Genomic DNA, 20,893 nt, shown 5'->3' with positions numbered 1-20,893 from the left:
TTCAGCTCCAATTACAAAGATTTTGCATTGTCGACACTGGCCAAATTAAGCTCGACATGGAAATACACTTGGTGTGAGTGATGATGGTTCTTACCAGACCCTGACCCTGAAAAGTGGATGAATCTGTAAGAAATCCCTGTGTCCAAATCTTCAACGAGTTCACCGACAAGTTCATTTTCACACGAACTCAAATGTAAAACGGTGTCTCTAGACTAATCTCTGGACTAGCTAGACTAGACTATACCAGCCCGACAAGTAGAAAGCAGTAGACAGCCGGGTCGGAACTGTTTTTTTTTTTTTACACTGACGCGCGATGATGAGCACAGATAAATCCATCGTCATCACGCTAACTGAGTGCCAAATAGCTACGTAGTTAGCACTCTCCCTGTGACCGTGGCCTCAGCAGAGAGGAGCTTTTCAAAGCTAGAGCTCATTAAGACCTACCTGAGGTCATCCATGGGGACGCGGACTTGCTATAATCAGCATCAGTCGGTTGGCAGATTGGCAAGCAGCTATCACACGGGGGGGGGGGGCTTTGAAGACGACGAAGCAGACGCGAGACATGTGATCATGCAGATCTCTGCTAGCGAGCGGTGTTTCCCAATTACTATCATCATTCTCTGTTGGTTGAAATTTATGGGGTCAACTTGAGATGTTTCACAAAACTTTCCTTCCACGCTGTTTTTCTTCAGTGCCTGTCAAAGGGAAGTGGTCTGCGCCTTGGTGGGGCCGCAGTGGGTGTCCCCTCCAAATCTGTTTCCTTTTCATGTCCCCCTTTTTCAGGAGCTTTAAGGTTGAAGAGACATCGTGTCACACGTTGTCCTCTCGCTGTCACTCACGGTTTAAACATCACATAGCTTCACACAAATGATGTTTCTAATGTTATTACGGAGACCCAACGGTTCCCAACATGAGCAAGCACTATGGAGACAAGGAAAAACTTCCTTTTAAGAGGCAGAAACCTCGAACTCTAGGTGGGGGGGGGGGGGGTCATCTGCTTTGACCAGTTGGGTTGGAGAGAGAAAGAGAGACAGAGAGAGACAGACAGACAAGCAGAGATGTATAGCAGCACCAGCAGTAGCCATAGCAACTATAATAATAATGGAAATATAACTAATAATACTAGGTACAGCTGTAATAATAACTGAGATATGATTGATAATAACAATAACAACTTTATTAGTAACAGAAACATGACTAAACATAATAACTGTAGTGATGAGAGTCAGGCAGGCCCATGGCAGCAGCACCCAGGCGTACCAGGACCACGATCCACAGGAACCTGCGAGACGACAAAGCACAAAGAAACTCCAGGAAGATATAAAGTTAGTAACATGCATTGGACTGTGATGAATGTGTAAAGATGAAGAGGGAGAGGAGGAAAGCTTAGTGCATCATGGGAAGTCTCCCCAGCAGTCTAGGCCTATAGCAGCAGAACTAGGGGGGCTGGTCAAGGCGGGCCTGAGCCAGCCCCTAACTATAAGCGTTATCAAAAAGCAAAGTTTTAAGCCTACTCTTAAAAGTAGAGAGTGTGTCTGCCTCCCGGACCCAAACTGGGAGCCGGTTCCACAGGAGAGGAGCTTGATGGCTGAAGGCTCTGGCTCCTGTTCTGCTTTTAGAGACTCACAAGGAACACAAGCAACCCTGCATTCTGGGAGCGGAGTGCTCTAGTGGGGTAATAGGGTACTATGGGCTCTTTAAGATATGATGGTGCCTGACCAGTGAGAGCTTTGTAAATCAGGAGAAGGATTTTAAACTCTATTCTGGACTTTACAGGGAGCCAGTGCAGCGAAGCTAATACAGGAGAAATATGATCTCTTTCCCTGGTTCCTGTCAGTCCACGTGCCGCAGCATTCTGGATCAGCTGGAGAGTCTTGGGGCAGCCAGATAATAAGGAGTTGAAATAATCCAGCCTAGAAGTAACAAATGCATTGACTAGTTTTTCTGCATCTGTTTGAGACGAGATCTTCCTGATTTTTGCAATGTTACGGAGGTGAAAAATCATGCACTGAGCCCCCCGAAGTCCCGAAAGATGACATTTCTTCTCAATCTCTTGGTTTTGTGAAGATAATAACTTCCGCACACCTTTAAGTAGGATACAGTCATGATTAGTTTGGGCGTGCACATGAGACTTGTTGACACTAAGAGCGTAATCGCCATGCTTCTGGTCTGATAATTGCCGGGTTCCAAATCTGGGACTGGTGCAATAAAGCCCTTCTTACCTTTGCCTGCGCACTAAAGGCGCTGTGAGAAGCGGCTTTGAAGGGTCCCTGAGTTCACTGGCACGCCGGCTCCGCCCGCCACACCATTCCGCAGAAACGCTCCCACGATGACGCACAGTTCCTCAAAAAACGAAAGCCAAATCCTGCGATGGCCTGCCCTGAACGTCTGAGCCCCGTATCACCACCCCCCCGCCCCGGGGATTAAGTTGGGTGACCTGGTCGAGCCCTCTTATGACCTCTAATCCAGTTTTTTTGTTGCTGTTGTTGCACATGTAGCATGTGAGCATTAACAGTTTAATAACATAATAATATGTCATATTGTTTCAAATAGATTTTCTTACAAAATTCTCATGTTCAATGTTCAGAGGATGAAAACGACGTCGTTGTGTTTTTGTCAGTTGGGGCTGAAAGGAATACCTGCAGACACTACTCAGGGCTGAAAAAAATCCGTCACAGTGTCAGGTGTCTATAAAGGAAACTGAAAGGACTGATCGATTGATTTCAAGTAGGGTCGCTATTACATTACCATTAATGCGGAAAGCACACGTGTAAGTTCCTGTTAGTGCCACCCCCCCCCCCCCTGGCTTTCCAGTGATGCCGAGGAACAAGCAAAAGGACAGTGACGCTGACAAGACCTCACAAACCTCTGCAGAATTCCTTTTAAATTGCAGATTGGTTGTTTTCCTCTGCATCCTCCGGTGGACTTTACAGATGCCGGTGTGCCTGACTCACCATCAGGCGAGATGTGATGAGTGACAGGTGACGGAGGGCGGGATGAACAATACATCAACAGCCAGGGCCCAAGCGAGCAGTTGTGCCTTGTAACGACACGCACGTGCAATCGACCCAATGAATCCGCTGAAGCCCTGAATGTAAGATTAACCGACCAAGGCCGAGGAACGTGAATCATAAAACTGCTGAAATCACGTGTTAAACTAAAAAAAGGTGACCTCAAGTGATGCCAATGGCTCGACAGGAAAACGCTTCAACTACTGATTCAATCTTAGAAACAATACAAATAATTGTAAGCCCGGTAAAGCTGGGTTTCCACGTGAAGCACGGGGGTTTAACAGCCATGGATACCTTCGTTGTGAGGGTTCACAGTTCAGAGTTAGACCTCACTTGCTGACAGCGCCGCAACAGCCGCAGCCGCAGCCGCCAGGTGCGCCCACTCCAGAGCCCCTTGACGCCTCAAGGCCTTCAAATCCAGAATCTCAGTGTCTACAAGGCTGTTTAGCGCTTTCGCATTTGATGTGACATTGCTGCCTTTTAAGGGGTCCCCGAGCAAGACGAGACTCGGTTCTTTGCATGGGTCGCTCGTTCTGGTCTTCCGCATTCCCTCTCTCTCTGGCGTGCAGTTGCGAGCCGGCGTGCAGATCCAGCGCTTGCCTCTCCAAACCGGAAACGTCTACAACCTGTCCCCCCGCGTCGCGGTCATCGTCGCCCGCCTCCTTTCTGATGATCGGCTCCTGGTCTGTGGGAGCAACATTTGGAATCACCTGGGGTGATCGCACGGAGCAACGTTCCAGTGTGGATATGAATCGATCTGCTTTCTCGCCGGGTGGCAATTTAAGGGTCCGTTACTGGAACATCGTGACAACAAGATGCAAGAGGGGTAAGCTGTGAACGGATTTGTGAGGCCTTGCAGTTCAAGAACACTCAAGTGAGCATTCGGTACCTGGGAATCAGTTTTACGCTGACCTTCCGGGTGGCTTTCTATCTATTCTGTTCACACGACATCTGTTTCCTGGGGGGGGGGGGTAGTCGTATGCTGTACAGATTGAAAAGCCCCCCCCTGAGGTAGATTGTGATTTGTGATATTTAGGCAGTAGAAATAAAACTGACTTGACTTTCTGCATCTGCTTTGTAGATTTGTTGTCGACAGTGCGTGTTGAGTGCAACGGCCATCCTTCATGGTCGCACACACACGGCCCCCCTGATGACGGGCCCCTTAAACTATTGTGAGCCTCAAGGTTTCGCTGCTAAGCCGTGGAATGCAAACATGAGCAAATCACATCGACTGAGTGGATGCAATTGACCGCAACATTTCAATTCATACGCAATTACATCGCCCCCCCCCCCCCCCCCCCCCCCCCCCTGGGTCTCACCTTGATGATTTTCTTTTGTTTTTGATTCAAAGCATTCAGTTTTTATTGTACAGCTGCGTGTGATTTTCACAAGAGGAAATGCACCGACATCACGTGGCTGTCTCAGGAGATTTTAGTTTTATCATAGTAGCAAAAACAACAATTTGACCACAACAAAAACATCTTTTACAGCTCCAGGTAAGAAATGTGCACAGTTGCTGAGTAACGACAGCGTGAAAGCTGCTGCCACCGCCGCTGCTCCTCCCCCTCCTCTCTCCGTCTGCGAAGTTCAACTGCCACACATATTCCAAAACAGAAATGCAATATACAGAGACACTGTACGCACGCAGTCATATCGGCAATATCACCAACCAAAAAAAAAAAAAAGGGAGTCATCCGGACATGTGAGAAGTGACGGCATAGTGAGTGCATACACTGGACTGAGCTGCCTCATGGGCCGGGCTCGGCAGAAACATGCAACGCCTGACAGTGAAAAGCCAAGCCGACATCAGTGGCGCCCGACAGAAACGCTCTGGGCTGAACGTTCGACGCACGAAAGCCTCATCAGGGAAAAACGTGTCTCCCACAGATGAACATGGGGACGTCGGCCATGTGGAAAGGGCTTATAAAAGCGGCTGAAAGCTCGTAATCTTAAAAAAGAAAAGAAGCAAGTAAGAGGAGAGTGATGAACTGGACCGCTGGACAAATAAACTTTGGCGACTTTCCCCTCAAAATGAACATGGCGCGTGAGGGGGGGAAATTCTGTTTTTTTTTTGTACGACTTGGGTCTGAAGGGATCGTTGCAAGATGGGAAGGTGGTCGACGGTGGCCTGGTTACCTCAGAATCAGTGCATTGCTGTAAAGTTGTACTGTAAAAAGTCATAGAATTGTTGCTCATGGTAATATTGCTTCCTTTGCGGCCCTGACAGCAAATGTTCTGTGGCCCAGTACTAGCCATAGAAGGTTATTAAAGGTTTGTTTCCAACCTGTCTGATGGGTCTGACTTGCATGTGTTATTTTTTTACTTTTTTTTTTGTTGTTGCCCTGTTGGGCTTTGTTCTAGTGACAGTTTCGAGATCTCAACAACGAGTACAGTGTTATAATTACTGACAGAAACGATCGAGTTGTGGTAAAGCAGAAGTATCCTGATTTTGTCGCACTGAATGCGTCCTACGTGTCAGCGAACTGGGAGAAATTAATGTTTGTTTTTTTGGGTGGTTATTAAGTGCTGTCACGAAAAAAAACACAAAAAAATTGATTGAATACCAATAAAACCCATAAAAAAAAACAACAACTTTTTTTTTAACAAATCTACTAAAACTACTTGTCTTGGGACGTCCAACCCCGTCGCGCCAGTTTCCTCCTCAGCAATTTGGCATTTTAAACAGTTAACTGCCAGTCTCTCTTAGACATACGTACATACAGTACAGTACAGTACAGCCACTGTTTAGGAGATGGTGGGCTTTTATAATCTATGCAGTCACATAAAGTTCGACATGATCAGCATACAGAATTCTTGAGTGACCCCTCAAATATATACTCTGTATAGAAAGTAAATATATTCACATACATCTTTGTCAATAAATATTTTTTTTTCTTAAATCTTAACGAATCAAAGCATTATATATATATATATATATATATATATATATATGTATAGCACACCATTCAGTTCAGAAGGTTAAACTGCATCAGTAGGTAAAACTGAAAGAGGATGAATTTACAGGGGAAGATTTTGGCCAGGCCTTGCCCTTGTGTCAGGGCCGAGACCAGTGGCGGATCTGCGCTTGTGTTCGACCGGCAAAATAAAAAATATAAAACTTTGAATTACATTACATACATTAGATTTGTACAACACAATAGCAGTCCACATGGGCGGGGCCACATGTTCCTGTCATTTTCCCCTTCAGATCAGCCACTTTTTTTTTTTTTTTTTTTTCAAATCAGTCTCTGTACAAAGTGTGACACAAAACAGTCCAAAAGGTATTATTCCTAAAGGTTGTATTTGGCTCTGACTGTGAAAACCCTCCCTCGTCCTGTCTCACTTGAGTCTGAGCAGTGGAAGGGAAGGGGTGGGGGGGGGTGAAGATGAGTGTGCTTCATGCGGGACAAAGGCTCTTAGACCAGCAGGTCTGTCTTGGCATGGCTGTGTTGGCTGTCCATTTGGGCAGCGTTTGACATTGTGACGGTCCTCCGTCTGTCCTAGACAGTACTCTCCATCACCCAGTCTGCGCTGTCTATTGTCCCCTTGCTCCCTCCCGTGTCCCCCTCCTCCTCACACTGCAGCAGCATGCCATTTACAGACAGGCTCCTCTTAGTCCAGATGCTGCTTATCCTGCGTGGTTTGCTGCACAGCTGAGCGGCTCTGGCGCCTGTTACGTCTCCCATGTCGAAGGACTGGCTCCTTTTTGGCTTGGAGTCCAGGGGTAGCATGAGGAGCCGGCTGAGGCTGGAGTCCAGCGTCCGGCCCAGCAGCGGCTCCCTGTCTGTGTGGGGTTTCGCTACCGCCATCGCCGTGCCACTGGAGGCTCCCGGGTCGCGGCCCTGCGACCCCCGTAGCTCCAGCGTGGTGAAGGCCCCTAGGAGATGGTCCAGGTTGGACCGGGGCTTGGAGTGAGCTGAACTCCAAATGTTGGCAAGTGTGCTGTTGGGGCTGTAAGAGTCCCCGGCCATGGAGCCTGAAGATGAGGACGAAGAGGTGAGGCTGCTCTGGAGGGAGCCGCACTTGAACTCCACCACCTCGTCCTGCAGAGTCACTTTGGCCTTGACCTTTGGCTCGGGCTCAGGCTGAAGCTGAGGCTGGGGCATGAGAAGTCCATTTTGCCCGATTCGCCCCCCATTGGTCTGACAGTGTGTGTCACTGACGCTGGTCAGCTTCCCCACCGGCGGGTCAGTGTCGGCGGCTTTGTAGCGCAGCATGAGGATGACGATGAACACGAGCAGAGTGGCCACGATGATGCCCCCCACCACCAGGATCATGGTGCCTCCCAGAAGCTGGCTGGGCAGAGACTGGCACTGAGGGTAGTCATCCAGGGTGAAGAAATGGGTGCAGCCCACGACGTTGGTGGCCGTGAGCGTAGTGGCCGTGTCGTCCCAGGCAGCCAGCACACACAGATCGTAGCGGGTCCCTGACACCAGATTTGTCACCAGGAACGCGTTGCTGGAGGCCGGGATCATCCTTAACAAAGACAAAGAGAAACAATTAAGACCTGCGGGTTAATGACTGCATTAAGACAAAGAGGTCCTCCTGTGTAACAGCCTGGGCTGATATCTCCTTTAAAGGCACCGAGGCAGCTGTGACAGCCTTGAGGAGTGATACAGTAAATGCTATAAATGCTTGAGCCATCAGCATCTGAACAGGGTACACTTGTAATTTCGCCCCATGGAGACTTAACTAACTGCTGCGGTAGGTAACGCGAGCTCTATTCAACGTGCAATTTTTTCATTAAAAGGAGAGCAAGGATTTCCATTTCCTTACCCCCCGGGAGTTTCTCTCCACTGCTAAGTCTCTCTGCGGTCGCTGCTTCAACAGACAGCCAGCAGTAATTGGCTTTATCTCTCAGAGCCATCTGTCTTGCTGCAGTGAACAGAGGGTCCATTTGGTATCGGGGCTAGCTCTGGAGCAGCGCTAAATAAATAAGGAGGAAACCCAGGAAAAGGCGGTGGGAGGCTGGAGAGTGGAGCACATTTTGTGCGGCCAATCCAAGATAAAGTTGGACCCTGTGGGAACTGCCAGAGGAGTCCTTGTGGTGGGGGCAGCAACACAAGGGAGTGTGTCAGGTGTTGGGGTGTTAAGCTGTAATGCTGCATGCGCAGGTGTGCGCGCGCGTGCTTCTTGCTTCAGCAACCGCCACCAAGACGCGGAGGTGCCCCAGAGAAAGACAGCGAGCCTCCGACTGCCCGAGGTGAGGCAGCTCAGCAGCCGGCAGCAGAGGGCTGGAGGCTGTGCTGCGGCAGCCTACGCTCCCACCTGCTGTTTGAAATGATATGACTCATTCACATCCGGACGCACAGTTTGACGAACCTGATTCGTCTAACCCTTGGGCCAACTCGGCAAAAGCGACACGTGCCCTATCTCAGGGTGCTGAGATGTGTAATTGTGTTCGGCAGAGTCATCGCCAGCTTTGATCTCTCTCTCTCTCTCTCTCTCTCTCTCTCTCTCTCTCTGCGGCAAATCTGCCGGCTTTGTCCATTTTTCTGCTGAAAATCTGCCGTCATAAAAAGTGCTGTCAAACTGTAATAATAGGGTTCATTATTTCCGTTTCCCGGCAAAATGAAAAAAAAAAAAAAAAAAAATCCACTTGCAGTCCCTGGGGTAAAAAAAAAAGCAGTGGATCCCTATTGACTGCCACCCCCCACCCCACCCCACTCCTGACGCGTTTAAATACCAGTGAGATACAGTGCAAACAGCAGCTTCATTATATTGTGCTTTGACCTCCCCCCCCAAAAAAAAATCCATTTTCTTTACATCCAAACATGTACCATTTAAACATAATATCAACAATAATATAAGTATTGATGAAGGTATTAAAAGTAGATTTTAACAGCACAAGACAGGACGTCCAGGTTCGGTAATAATGCGGGCGCCACCTTAAGGACCTTATCAATTCAGCTGTTTTTTTCTTTTTACTTTAAAGGTGCACAACAAAGCCGCGACTTCGTCACGGGACCTTTTGAGTTAAGGCGTGGCACTCCCTCATGCGACGCGAGTACGACCGGCAGCTTTTGGGACCCTGCATTTGTTTGCCCATTGCGACCGGCCACTTTCTCCAAAGGGGACATTCATCTGACACGCAACTGAGATCATAGATGCGTCCAGAAGCAGAAGCAAAGAACAGCGCGACCTCGGCGTTTGCCTTATCCCAAATTAGCCACCGCGGCTTGAACAAAAAGAAGCTGCTTTCCAATTTATACAAAGAGAAAAAAAGAAAATAAAAGAGTTATACTTCTCCAGCAACTTGTGCTGCAGTTCATTACGCCATTATAATTGGCTGCCCGGGATGGGGAGTGAAATTCTTTTGCCCAGTGATGCTTTCGCTGCTCCTCTCCTGTGTCTGGGTCTAATTGATTCGAGGTTGTCTCCGTAGACTGGCTAATTCATTTTAATTCACAGAAATAAAGCCAAGTCCGGACAAACCTATGCCCATGCTTATCAGGGGGGGAGATAGAAGCCCCCCCCCCCCCCCCCCCCCCCCCCGCACCCTTCAGGCGGCAATTTGTTGAGTGGCCTGCTTAGCTCCCCCGATGATGGCGTGAGGCCATAGCATTAATCACAGTGAAAGCAGGAAAAGGAAGAGTGTGGGAGAGGGTACGGGGGAGGAGATGGGCTCCTGGCTTAGGCTTCCTTAAGCTTTGCGAGAGATTTGTCAGCTAGAGTTTTAATATTCCGTATATTTTCTCAAGTTCAAAGAAAGAGCTGACAAAACAAATAAATCATTACTCCGGGCTGCATCTTTCCTGTCCACAGCCATTAAACTATTTCACGGCTCCGGACTTTTCTTTTTTTTCTCTTCTTCTTCTTCTTCTTTTTCCCCAGCTGCAAAGAATCACTGACACATTGTTCATTATCTTTATTGATTTCTTAAGGCTTTCTTCCTGCGGACAAATACAGACAAGGTCATGCCAAATGGTCTCCTGCCCCATTGATTTCAGCCTAAACATTTGGGGTGCTGCTAGGAAATTTGATTATGCTTATATAATCAAAATCCCTAATGGCCTCTCACTGGCTGCTCCTCACCCTTACACTCAGCTGTAGCTGTAGCTGTATTGTAGACGATTAAATGGACTGTGACATTTGTCTTTGTCTATACCCTTGAATATCTCCTGGTTGCAAAAACACGTCCCCTCCGTCTAACTGTAATGGATGCATGCATTAGGTAGGGGAAAGGTGCGCTGAAAATGATCCCACCTGAGGCTTGTGGTTTGTGTTACAGTCTCTGATGACAGCACTGCAGAGAGCTGCCATGTATCTGGCAATAAGAGAATCGTGGCATAGATAAGGAGTAGCTACACGGCGGCTGACATGAAGGGAAGAGTGTTCACTGCCTGTCCCATAGACTGTGTATAAAGATGGACGACATGACAGCTCCCTGAAAGTGAAGCCAAAACGTCTCAATTGCCCCCCCGGCGGCTGGCTGCAGTATATGTCATAAGCCCCGCCCCCCTCCATGTTAGTGGATGGGACAGGGGCCAAACTAAAAAGTACATTTCAAATAAATGTTTCCCAAAGATAGTTTCTGTCATTTTAGGTATTGTGCAAGTGTCGCGATTGGCTAAATCCGCATTCATTGAATTTTTTTTTTTTTATTATTTTTTTTTAGCCAACTGAGACTTAAACCCCATAAGCTACTGGTTACAATATATGTTACATTGCATCATTGCATTGCATTATTCATGCTGATGCAATAAAGTGTGAGCACCATTTTAATGATTACAAGGTTAAAGCTACAGTAGGCAATATTATTGAATCATAATTTTGGTTAAAGTAAGTAATTTTGATCATTGCATGTCACTAATGATATTGAATTTGAAGGGCTCCTTTATAAAATGTATGTCTGTGAGCATCCGCCCCCTTTTATATTTAGTTAAAAAACTGGACCAGGTCTGAATCAAACAACCAATCAGGGTTAGCTAGCACGTGACGGGCCAATCACATCGATCCTGTACAAACAAAGGTTCCACCTTTCTGGATTTGGAGTGTGAATCAGAACGGTTGGAAGTAGAGGAATGAAAACACAACACAGAACCCCCTGATTACCCTGATTGGTTGTTTGATTCAGACCCGATCCAGTTTATTTTAAGACTAAATACAAAAGGGGGCGGGTGCTCACAGAAACACATTTTTAAAGGAGCCCTTCAATTAAATATTGTTAGTGACATGCAATGGTCAAAATGATTTATTTCAAATGAAATTATAATTCAATAATATTGCCTACTGTAGCTTTAAGCTACGTAAAACTACTATGTGTACTGTTTAACCTAGTTGTTTAATCTATAAAATAATAAACTAACAATATGTTTTGTACGGAGAATCTGCAATGTCACTAGGAACTACAGCTGTGTACCTTTATCTAATTGTAAAAGTACAATATTTCACTCTAACATGTATCGGAGTAGAAAAAGCAAAGCATGGCACACCCAAGTAAGTACAAGTATCTGAAATTTGGATTTTAAGCGGCATTAAACCACCACTGGTAGAATCTCAAATGTCTCTGTAAACTGCGGGTGTGTTTACTGTTGCCGTCCTCGCTTTCTCTCTCTTTCAGCACAAGCCCAACCAAATTATGTTAAGATGACGTCCGTGATGATTGAAGGGTTCAATTCTTGATCCTCCCCATGCTCGTCTGACCCGACGCCGGCAAACCAAAGATGCCGCGATCTCATTCGCAGGATTGCTTTGTAAAACAGAAACGCGCCTCCTTGAAATCCGACGCATAAAACGAGCCTCAGGCTTTCTGTAATGCCATGAGGCGTGTCTTGTGCTTTTTGACTTATCCTTCATTTTCTTTGCACATTTTGATATATAATTATACACTGCAAATATTAACATTTAAATATATTTTCCTACATTTTTGCAAACGATGTACTTCATATTTATATTCATTCACATATATTCAATCTATAAATATGCTTGCTGTATATTTTGTTATTCTGTTTTTCTTGTTTATATGATATTCTGTATGTATATGTATATGCGTGTGATCGTTCTCTCTTGTATATTAACATATTCTCAGGGCAACAAACCCTCTAAGTACAATAGAGTCCAGACCATGGCATTCGACCCATAATATAAAATTGGTCCAGTAGATGGTAGGCCTCAGCCATACACTAGTGAGTAGATGACCTGCCGCGTTCAGCATGGAGACGTTTAATGTCCGCGACAACCTCTGTAGTCTTGTTACTTGTTAGCAACCGCCTTTTTTAAGACACGTAAAAGCTTCAAAAGATCTACTGACACATTTTATGTCGTAGAACAGAACGTTGAAGTTTCTTAAGCCTGCGTTAAACGCAGACCTTATTTCATACATCTAACCAAAAACCCATTCAAGAAACCCATTGACTTCCAGACGAGGTAACTGGAAGTGCAAAAATGCTAACTATAATTTCCGGGTTTTGGGACTTTAGGACAAAGGACATAGGACTTTAGGACCCATCAAAAGTATGTCCACAAAAAGTGCTTGTTTTTGCCTGTGACAGGCTCAGATTTGTAAGATTCTCAAGTGTCTTAAGCCTGAATGGACATACAGTCAGCGTTCTCAGAGCAATGAAAAGTTTGAACATTGCCGGAAGAAGCCAGTAAGAGGACACTGAGTTGAGATTATTTGGTTAAGCGCTGTTTCCAAGGTTTCCAAGACCTTAACCCAAACTATGATCTTTGCCTGAACCTAACCAAGTCTCTTTTTGTGTTGAAGCAAACACGAAGTACGGCATTACAAATTGTGCTTCCTTGAAAATATACATAACACTGATGTAATATTTAGGAATTCTGTGGCCAAACTTAAGAGGTACGACTAGGAATATTGTCCTGCTATACGTACTACACTTAACTTGACCATATCACTTAATCAGAGGACAAGTATTCGACCTTTCATTGTTAATTTGCAAGTAAGTAAGTAACTCACATATGCATACTATACTCGCAAAGTTAGTCACGTACTGTCACGATACTTTTATACACTTACTCAAGTTGTTATTCTGATGACTACTTTAACTTCTACTTGAGTACTCGTTATTGTAAAGTAAGAGTACTTTTACTTGATTTTGCTTTTTCGGCTTCACTTCCCACCAGCAGTCACACATTTGGAACATCTCACTTTTCAGGAATAAAAAAAAACAAAAGCAAAAAAAACAAAAAGCCTTCTATTCAGCCTGACGACAGCAAAAGTCTTTCCCTGTTTCAAATAGGTTTTCTGGGCCCCAAGGCCTTCACACTCACCCATCCTACATAAAGGATCACGTAAAAAAAAACCCCCTTTGGTTCAAGCAACAATGTGCCAATCATGGAAACCGGAGCGGTGATAACATTGTCCTCCAGCTCCAGCGTTTGAAGGGGAAACGGCTGACGACTTCGTACCTCTCGTGCACAACAGTGGGACACAGCTGAAGTGATTAAGTGATTCGCCTGGATCCCTTGAATCGCAGCCGCTACGGGCCGATTTCCAAACTTCCGCTGCTATCTAAACTTTTACAGAGTTGCCTCCACTCAACCTTCCCGAATTTCAACTCGGCTTTCAAGAATCATCATCTGTGAAACATTTCAGGCTGCTTTCAGAACAATGCACAGCACGGAGACTGTCCCTGCTAAGGTAGAAAATCATTTTCTCACGGCGGCACGGAAGCTCTGTCTTAATCCCCCGAGAATCGGTGCGGCTTTTGCTAACATCTTAATTGATCGAGTAAGTTTCCGGCTCTTATCTGTCTCATATTCAAATTCAAGACATCTTCGGCAGACATCAGTGGGGCTTGGCAAGGTTCAGTTTGAGGTCCCTGCTTTTACTTTTAGAACTCTAACATTATCTGAAACCCCTCTTTCTGAAGGCAGGATGTGGGGAAGGGCTGCATCATTTTTTTTTTTTACAACTCTCTGATTGGCCAGCTGTGCAACACCACAAATGTCTTTGTGTGAGAGAGACTACAAAGGCAGAGTTCTTGAAGTGAGACCAGGAAGGCCGCGAAATGTAGCCAGGAAGAGGCTATGACTGCGGGCTTTTTCGACCAGCCTTTGAGCGTGACCATTCAGAGCCGTTACAAACACACGTCGCACTAGCTAGTTCCAATTCCAAGCTCACCGAACCACTTAGGCACAAAAACGCTCTGGTTAAGGATAGAAAAGGTGCCCCCGACAGACTCAACCCTATCGGCAGACCAAGAGCAAGACGATTCCGCAAAACCCCGAATTACGCTCAATGATTCCCACTTCCCACAGTATCTGTAAATGAATGGTAAATGATCTCACTTATATAGCGCTTTTCAACCTTCACGGTTCCCAAAGCGCTTTACAGCTAAGTCTCATTCACCTATTCACTCACACATTCACACACCAACGGCGACCGAGCTGCCATGCAAGGTGCTGGTCTCCATCGGGAGCAGCTTAGGGTTCAGTGTCTTGCTCAAGGACACTTCGACATGACGGGGGCAGCCGGGGCTCGAACCCCCAACCCGCTATAACCAGCTTTACCTCCCGTGCGACAGTGCTAACCACTGCGCCACCATGCCCTATCTGTGCACGGAAACTGCAGTATCTTTGCGAAGTGCTGTGGCAACGGTTAATAAACAGGTGAATGCTCATTGCACTCAGAAAGTCAGACGCACGACGCACCCACCCAACCTCCACACTCCTAGGGCCCGTGTCCACCAAAGCCGGAAAAGCGCTGCGCCTCTCAAACGCTCCCAGCTTTGGTGGACACAGGCCCTTGCACACCACTTTGTGCATTGGCACTGAACTTTGTTATTGGACGTAAAACTGGGAAGTGCGGAATCGTAATAATGTAATTCTTAGGGATACCGAGCTGGGCCACTGGAGGCCCTTGTCAGGTAAACATAATCATGCAGTAGGTCACTGTAGTCGTATGACAAAAAAACTGTCAATGCTGTAATTTTTTTCCGTGTGAGGACAGACTCAAGCAGCGCTAATTCTTCACTTGTTCTTAGCCGTTACGGCGGCATCAAGACATGGCAGGAGAGGGCGGGGACACGAGATGGCGTTCAGATTGAGGCCACACACACACATAAATGAAGGGAGACTGGATGTTCTTCTGGGAACACATTACAAGTCGATGTAATTTGACACGGGGAACAAAGAATTGATTAAAAGCGCCAGCGGAACATTTTCATTCATTTCACTGTTTTGCCACCTGAGCCTCCTCATCTCGTAGTCCAAATTCTCAAAGTACATTTTCAATTCAGTTCGGATTTTCTACATTTCGACTTTTGTGTAAAAAGTGGCACACTCTGCAATTCTCGATGTGCATGTGTGAGGAGTTTAAAAATGAGGCCCTTAGGAATTGACTGTCATTTCTATAAGTACTGTGTAGCTTGGTGCGTATGCTGTTTAAATATTAGCATTCAATGAATAGTGTCATGTTATATAATCGTTCTACATATTTATATTAAAAATGTTGATTTTTAAATGAAAATGTTTTATGCAAGAGCACAAAACCCCCCCCCAATATGAACACTGAATAGAATTAATTACATTACTATTTGCTAGAGTTGTACTGTGTAATTACACAAAGGACTGAAAAACATTCTTCCTGCATTATTACCCGGGTGAAACAAGACACACAACAATATGCTTCATAATGAAGGGAAATATCGCAACGAAAAGGTGGCCGCAGCCCCGAGGCTACAGCTCTAAATATCTTGCTTTCCGCAGTTTTGAGAGGAGTAACTGAAAGCATTAAGTAATTGGATTTTTTTTTTCTCCTGGCTGGTTTCACATTCGTTTTAGAGGCTGTGTCGGTAGAATACAAGCCTCATTTAAGACAGTTTCATCCCCATCAAATGCAGCTGGATTGACAGAACCCCCCCCCCCCCCCCCCGAGCTTAGAAATTACCCTGGTTCTGGACTGCTGAGCACAATTGAGCCCAGCGGAGCACAGCACCGTGCTTTGTGAGGGAGACATCAGATGATGAAAATGTGATGAAGAAGGGAAAAGAGTTGTTTTCGCTGCTGTTGAACAACTTGATGGACAATACAGACGCTGTATGATAGATGGATCCCTCAGATGTGCCAACATCAGTGTAAAAAATGTTACAGAAAACTCTGCAATACGTGAATTCCACTGGGAAGTCTTGCTGTGTGATTCTGTAAAGACTGCAAACCCCCCTAACCCTGTAAACTGACATCATTCAATGTTTAAATTTTGTTTTTAAATGTCTTTTTGTTTAAGATCAGATGCTTCTCCCAAAACACAACATTCTGTTTATTTCGTTATTGTGCTGAACCTCTCATTAGGGTGCCATGACCTTTTCCCTCTATGCCACCGACTCCTCATCTGTGTAATGAAGATGTACTTGACGCCGCCATAATGATTGCTGTGATTTCAAATTAGACGGAAAGCTGTTCCAGACAGCTTCCAAAGCAGCAGCATTTCTGCTGTGCCAAATGTCTTTCCATTTAGGTGAAACAGAACAAATGATCAGCAGTACAGCTGAATAAATTGACTGTTTTTGGCCACCTGGGAGTCAGCAGAACAAGCTGAAAACTCATCATCTGATGTATTATCATCTTCACAAGTTATCATGCCCAAATGTTTCAGCAAACACTTAGAGTCTTGTTTCCGGCCACTTTATGAATCATCCGGTAATCACTCTCCTGGTTTGTAGCCGTCTGTTTTGTTCTCCACCAACTCCTGAGAAAAACATCTGACTAAGACGTTCCACTATGTTCACCGGCAATTTACTGACTTTGTCTGCGGTTTGGTGCTGGGCAGGTAGTGTACAGTGGGTGTCATGGTGTCGTATGTGGTTCATCACTACAAGCAACCCCTTTCACGTTGCACATTTCATTTTTATCCACTGGTAACGGAGATAAGAAAATGTTTAGTGCAGCTTTAAATAAACCCAGTCACCTATCAACCAATTGCATACTGTATTTGAGCCTACACTTAAGATAACTTAAAAGTGTGTACCTGTAGATCAGAACTTCGTCATCAGAGCAGTTGTACTGAAGCTGGTACATCTTCACCTTGGGAGCTGACTTGCTCACTGTCCACTTGACCAGCACTGAAACAGCTGTCACCTCAGAGACAGACACAGTCCTCTCTGGTTGGCTCTTGGGAGCCCCCTTGCTGATCCTGGTGGTCCCTGTGATATCAGAGAGGCGTGACTTCGGCGGTGCTGGCTGCCCAGTGCCGTTGCTGAGGTGGGGGAGTTGGACGATGGACACCTCAACAGAGGCAGTGGACTCCCCGGCCACGTTAGCGGCAATGCAGGTGAAGGTGCCGTAATCCTTGGAGGTGGTGATGGTGATGCTCAGGGTTCCGTTGCTGTACACTGCGGTTCGGGAAGAGTTGCCAAGCAGCCGATCATCAGGGGAGATCCAGTGGATGGTAGGAGAAGGGTCTCCAATTGCTTCGCACCTTAGGCTGGCTGTCTGGCCCTCCAGGACCAGCATTCTATGGGTGTGTTGGGTAATGAGAGGTGGCTGACACATAAACTCCTCCTCCTTCAAATTCCAAAAGTAACGACCCTTCAGGGCTGGAGGGGTTGCACAAGTCTCCAGGTCATCATCTCTCTCAAGCCTCCGCAGCCACAGCATCTCACAGTTGCAGTGCAGTGGGTTCCCACCTAGGCTTAGGGACAGCTGGGGAGCATAGGGTGTAGTCAGGATTATTGAGTCCTGGGCGCGGGCAAAGATAGGGTCTGGGGGTAGTTTCTGCAAGCGATTCGAAGTCAGGTCCAATCTTGCCAGTCTTTCTAAGTCAGTGAAGGTGCCCTCTGGAATAAAGTCCAACAGATTGTGGTCCAGACTTAGCTGGTGGAGGTTAATCATCTGGCGGACTGAGTCCCATGGCAGAGACATCAGGTTGTTATAGGAGAGATCTAGATCCTCCAAGGCAGGTGCCAGGTCCTCAAAGGCCTTGTCATGGATGCTTCCCAGTTGGTTGTTGTTAACGATGAGGTGCTGAAGGTTGACCAAGCCTCGCAAGTCATCTGGGCCTAGCTCCATCAAGCGGTTATTGTCCAGATGAAGCGAGCGCAGTGTTTCCAAGTCACCAAAGGAGAAGGGCTGAATGTAGCTGATGGTGTTCCTGGAGAGGGTCAGGTCCACCAGGTCGGTCATATTGGCAAAGTCCTGCTGTGTAATGCGGAGGACGTAGTTGCCTCCCAGACGGAGCTCCACCGTGCTGCGGTCAATGTCTAGAGGCACGAAAAGAAGACCTTTGGAGGGACACAACGTCCCAAGGGACTCGGACAGATTCTGGCATACACAGTACTTGGGGCATGCATGGGTGATCATCACTGTGGCTCCCAGGACCAGCAGGCAGCAAATGATGTGGTCCATGGTAGAGTCATACAAAGGAACCTGTGTGAGAAACAGAACAATAAAGGCGGATGAGTTAAAGGTAATATTCTTAAACGTCATCATCTTTCAAACTTTATCACCTATTCTACAGGCCGCCTCTGAAAGACCACAGAAGGCACTCGGACATAAAAGGTGATAAAAGATCTGATTAAAGGTCTGTCTTCCTCATTTGAAATCTTTATTTGATGCCCACAGGAATCATTAAACTTTTATCTTATCTTTCAAGTTCCTGTGTCCTGTGAGTCTGAACGACCCAAAGGTTAGACCTGAGGAGTTGTACCTGAAACTAAGCACACCATGGACAAGTACAATGGATAGTTTGGGCAAAAATTGTACCTCTCTGCTTCGTTTTCTCTTCCAAATAAGTTTGTCTAAAATGGACATTTGTTCCAACCTGACTGACTGTCTGACTACTTGTGTTTCTTGCCCCATCAAATGTATTTTCATTGGTGTCACCATCTTCCAAGATGTTAGAAAATGACCGTGGTTCATTCAGAGGAAGAGGCCGTTCATAGCAAATGGTGACGCTGCTCTTTGTGAGAGCTCCTGGAGAATTTGAGTAGCATTGGGGATTCTGTAGGGAGAACTAATCCCTCATTAATAAACACATAATGTATATGAACAGTAAAATCTCAGTTAAATCACAAAAACGCATGCTCGCTATGCCCTATTGAGTACAATCTTACTATTGCGATTTGGAAGCCATAAAAGTTGTAATAGCAATTTCCCTTTAAGAAATAACGTATTCACAGGCAGAAATACGGAATAAGATTACAATAACCATGTTTCCATGGGATATATAAAGCAACGTTGACATCTTACTCAAAACAATACACAGTCTATCGTCAATGGCATACATCTTGTGTTTGCCTTGTACAGTTTGTCTGCCATTTATCGGCCCCCAGGGACGCTGGAACGGCCTCTATCTGGGACGTGAAGTTACCCAGGACCATTGGGTGGACAGAGCACTCAGGTGTCATAATGTAATCATAATGTAGTCCCTGTGATCGGGGAATTCAGTGCAATGACTCAAGTGCAGAGCATTCGACAGAAGGCGCTCAAAGACACGGTGTGAGGTGTAACAGCAGGCCGCCTGGGGGGGGGGGGGGGGGGGGGGCTGTGGTGATAAACGGTATTTTTATGGGATGGGTCATAAATTAGCATATCTCAGCGGTCAAACAAAATGGGACTTCGACAGTGCGACCACTCATTCCAGCCTACTATGCATGATGCAGTCTCTTCCCTTGTTGCCCCATTTATTACTGTAGAGACACCTGCACTTTTATTTGTGGCCTTTCGCACGTGTGATGATCTCCCTGACATACACAGTGTAATCATTTAGATGAAGACAGCCGAGCAAATGAAATCAGTATACCACTGTGCACATTAGCGCATCATTTCATGCACAGTGTCATTATACAATATTATTATTCAGACGAGAACAGACACACAAACAGGCATGAAATAAGAAACAGCATGCTTTCCAATATAAACTGAGATTATCCCTTTTTTCTTTGCTGGCTCACACCCACACATGCACGAGCACATCCACATCTGCACGATGCACACATACACTCACAGATGGCTGCGCACGCCCACACTCTGATGTCCAAACATCCAAACACACACACACACACACATTGAACTGCCAAATATTGTCTGTGATGAGTCATATCTTTGCGTCGAGTTGAACTATCTCCATTCGTATCAACCTAAACTGAGCACAAGGTTGTCTGCCACACGAAGCGTCGGCTGCTTGACATGAGAGAGAGGTGCTGAGGGTTGTAACGGCGATGGCGGTCCGGTGCAGCAGCTGGAGGGATGGATGTGGAGAAATGGCGAGGCCAACAGCGGACTGCGCGGGCCAGCGCTCGCGGCACAAACCGGAGTGCGAAACGCGTTTTCAACGCAGCAAACCGCAATCCGTAGAGGATTGTGACATGCTGTTGAAAACTCCGGCGAAAGCTAGCGAGAGAACCTTGGGTTAAGCTCGCTTCATGACACTGATGGAACAAAAATGCATCGAACACCCTGCATCTATGGTTGTCTCGTGGTTGGGAGGATCAGCACCTTTTGATTTACCTGTCCACTTGGGAGAGTACGTAACCTCTTTGAGTCTGCCCCCCCCCCCCACCCCCGAGATGCAAATATTACTAGTTTATGGTCACATCTGTAGAGGTAACTTTGGGACTGACTCTCTGGCAGCTTGTATTTATGTGTCTCATTAGTTTCTGTTGTTGTGAGACTACAAAATGGAAAGAAAAAAAAAGGAAAGGCATTGAGAACGACATATTTACATGGCGTTTATTTGGCCTTTGTTTGTTTGTGCTTAAAAGTGAGTGAAAAGTGATGTTAATCCACCCCCCCCCAACTAATTCAGCTAAGGTGGCAGCTGGCTTTACACAGTCTTCTATGTAATCCTACCTGCTGTTGTTCTATAAACGAAATGCATGGCTTCCTGTGCACCAACAAACATTTCTACCAGGCTCCTCTTTGTAAGGAGCAACAAATGCAAAACATTTCATTAACTGATGTTCTCTAAATCAATATTTTAT

General features: G+C 46.1%; 1 protein-coding gene across 1 annotated transcript; it reads right to left on the bottom strand.

The window, feature by feature from the left end:
• Positions 1–6,511: 6,511 nt before the first annotated feature.
• On the bottom strand, positions 6,512–18,326 carry lrfn2b (leucine rich repeat and fibronectin type III domain containing 2b). Its single transcript, XM_070925725.1, has 2 exons — positions 16,942–18,326; positions 6,512–7,487 (listed from the first exon to the last, which is right to left on the bottom strand). Exons 1-2 carry the CDS (start codon positions 18,315–18,317, stop codon positions 6,512–6,514), a joined length of 2,352 nt encoding a protein of 783 aa, XP_070781826.1. The 5' UTR covers positions 18,318–18,326.
• Positions 18,327–20,893: the final 2,567 nt, after the last annotated feature.

The sequence above is a fragment of the Enoplosus armatus genome, chromosome 19 (genome assembly GCF_043641665.1).
Source record: "Enoplosus armatus isolate fEnoArm2 chromosome 19, fEnoArm2.hap1, whole genome shotgun sequence".
Lineage (NCBI taxonomy): Eukaryota > Metazoa > Chordata > Actinopteri > Centrarchiformes > Enoplosidae > Enoplosus > Enoplosus armatus.
The sequence above is the reverse complement of the archived record's forward strand: the minus strand, read 5'-3'. Positions and strand labels throughout refer to the sequence as shown.

Coding starts and splice junctions, on each gene's coding strand:
- lrfn2b (XM_070925725.1), bottom strand. CDS start 18,317: ATGGACCACATCATTTGCTGCCTGCTGGTCCTGGGAGCCACAGTGATG. Junction 7,488..16,941: donor GACGAAGTTCTGATCTACAG/GTACACACTTTT, acceptor GTCTTTGTTAAG/GATGATCCCGGCCTCCAGCA.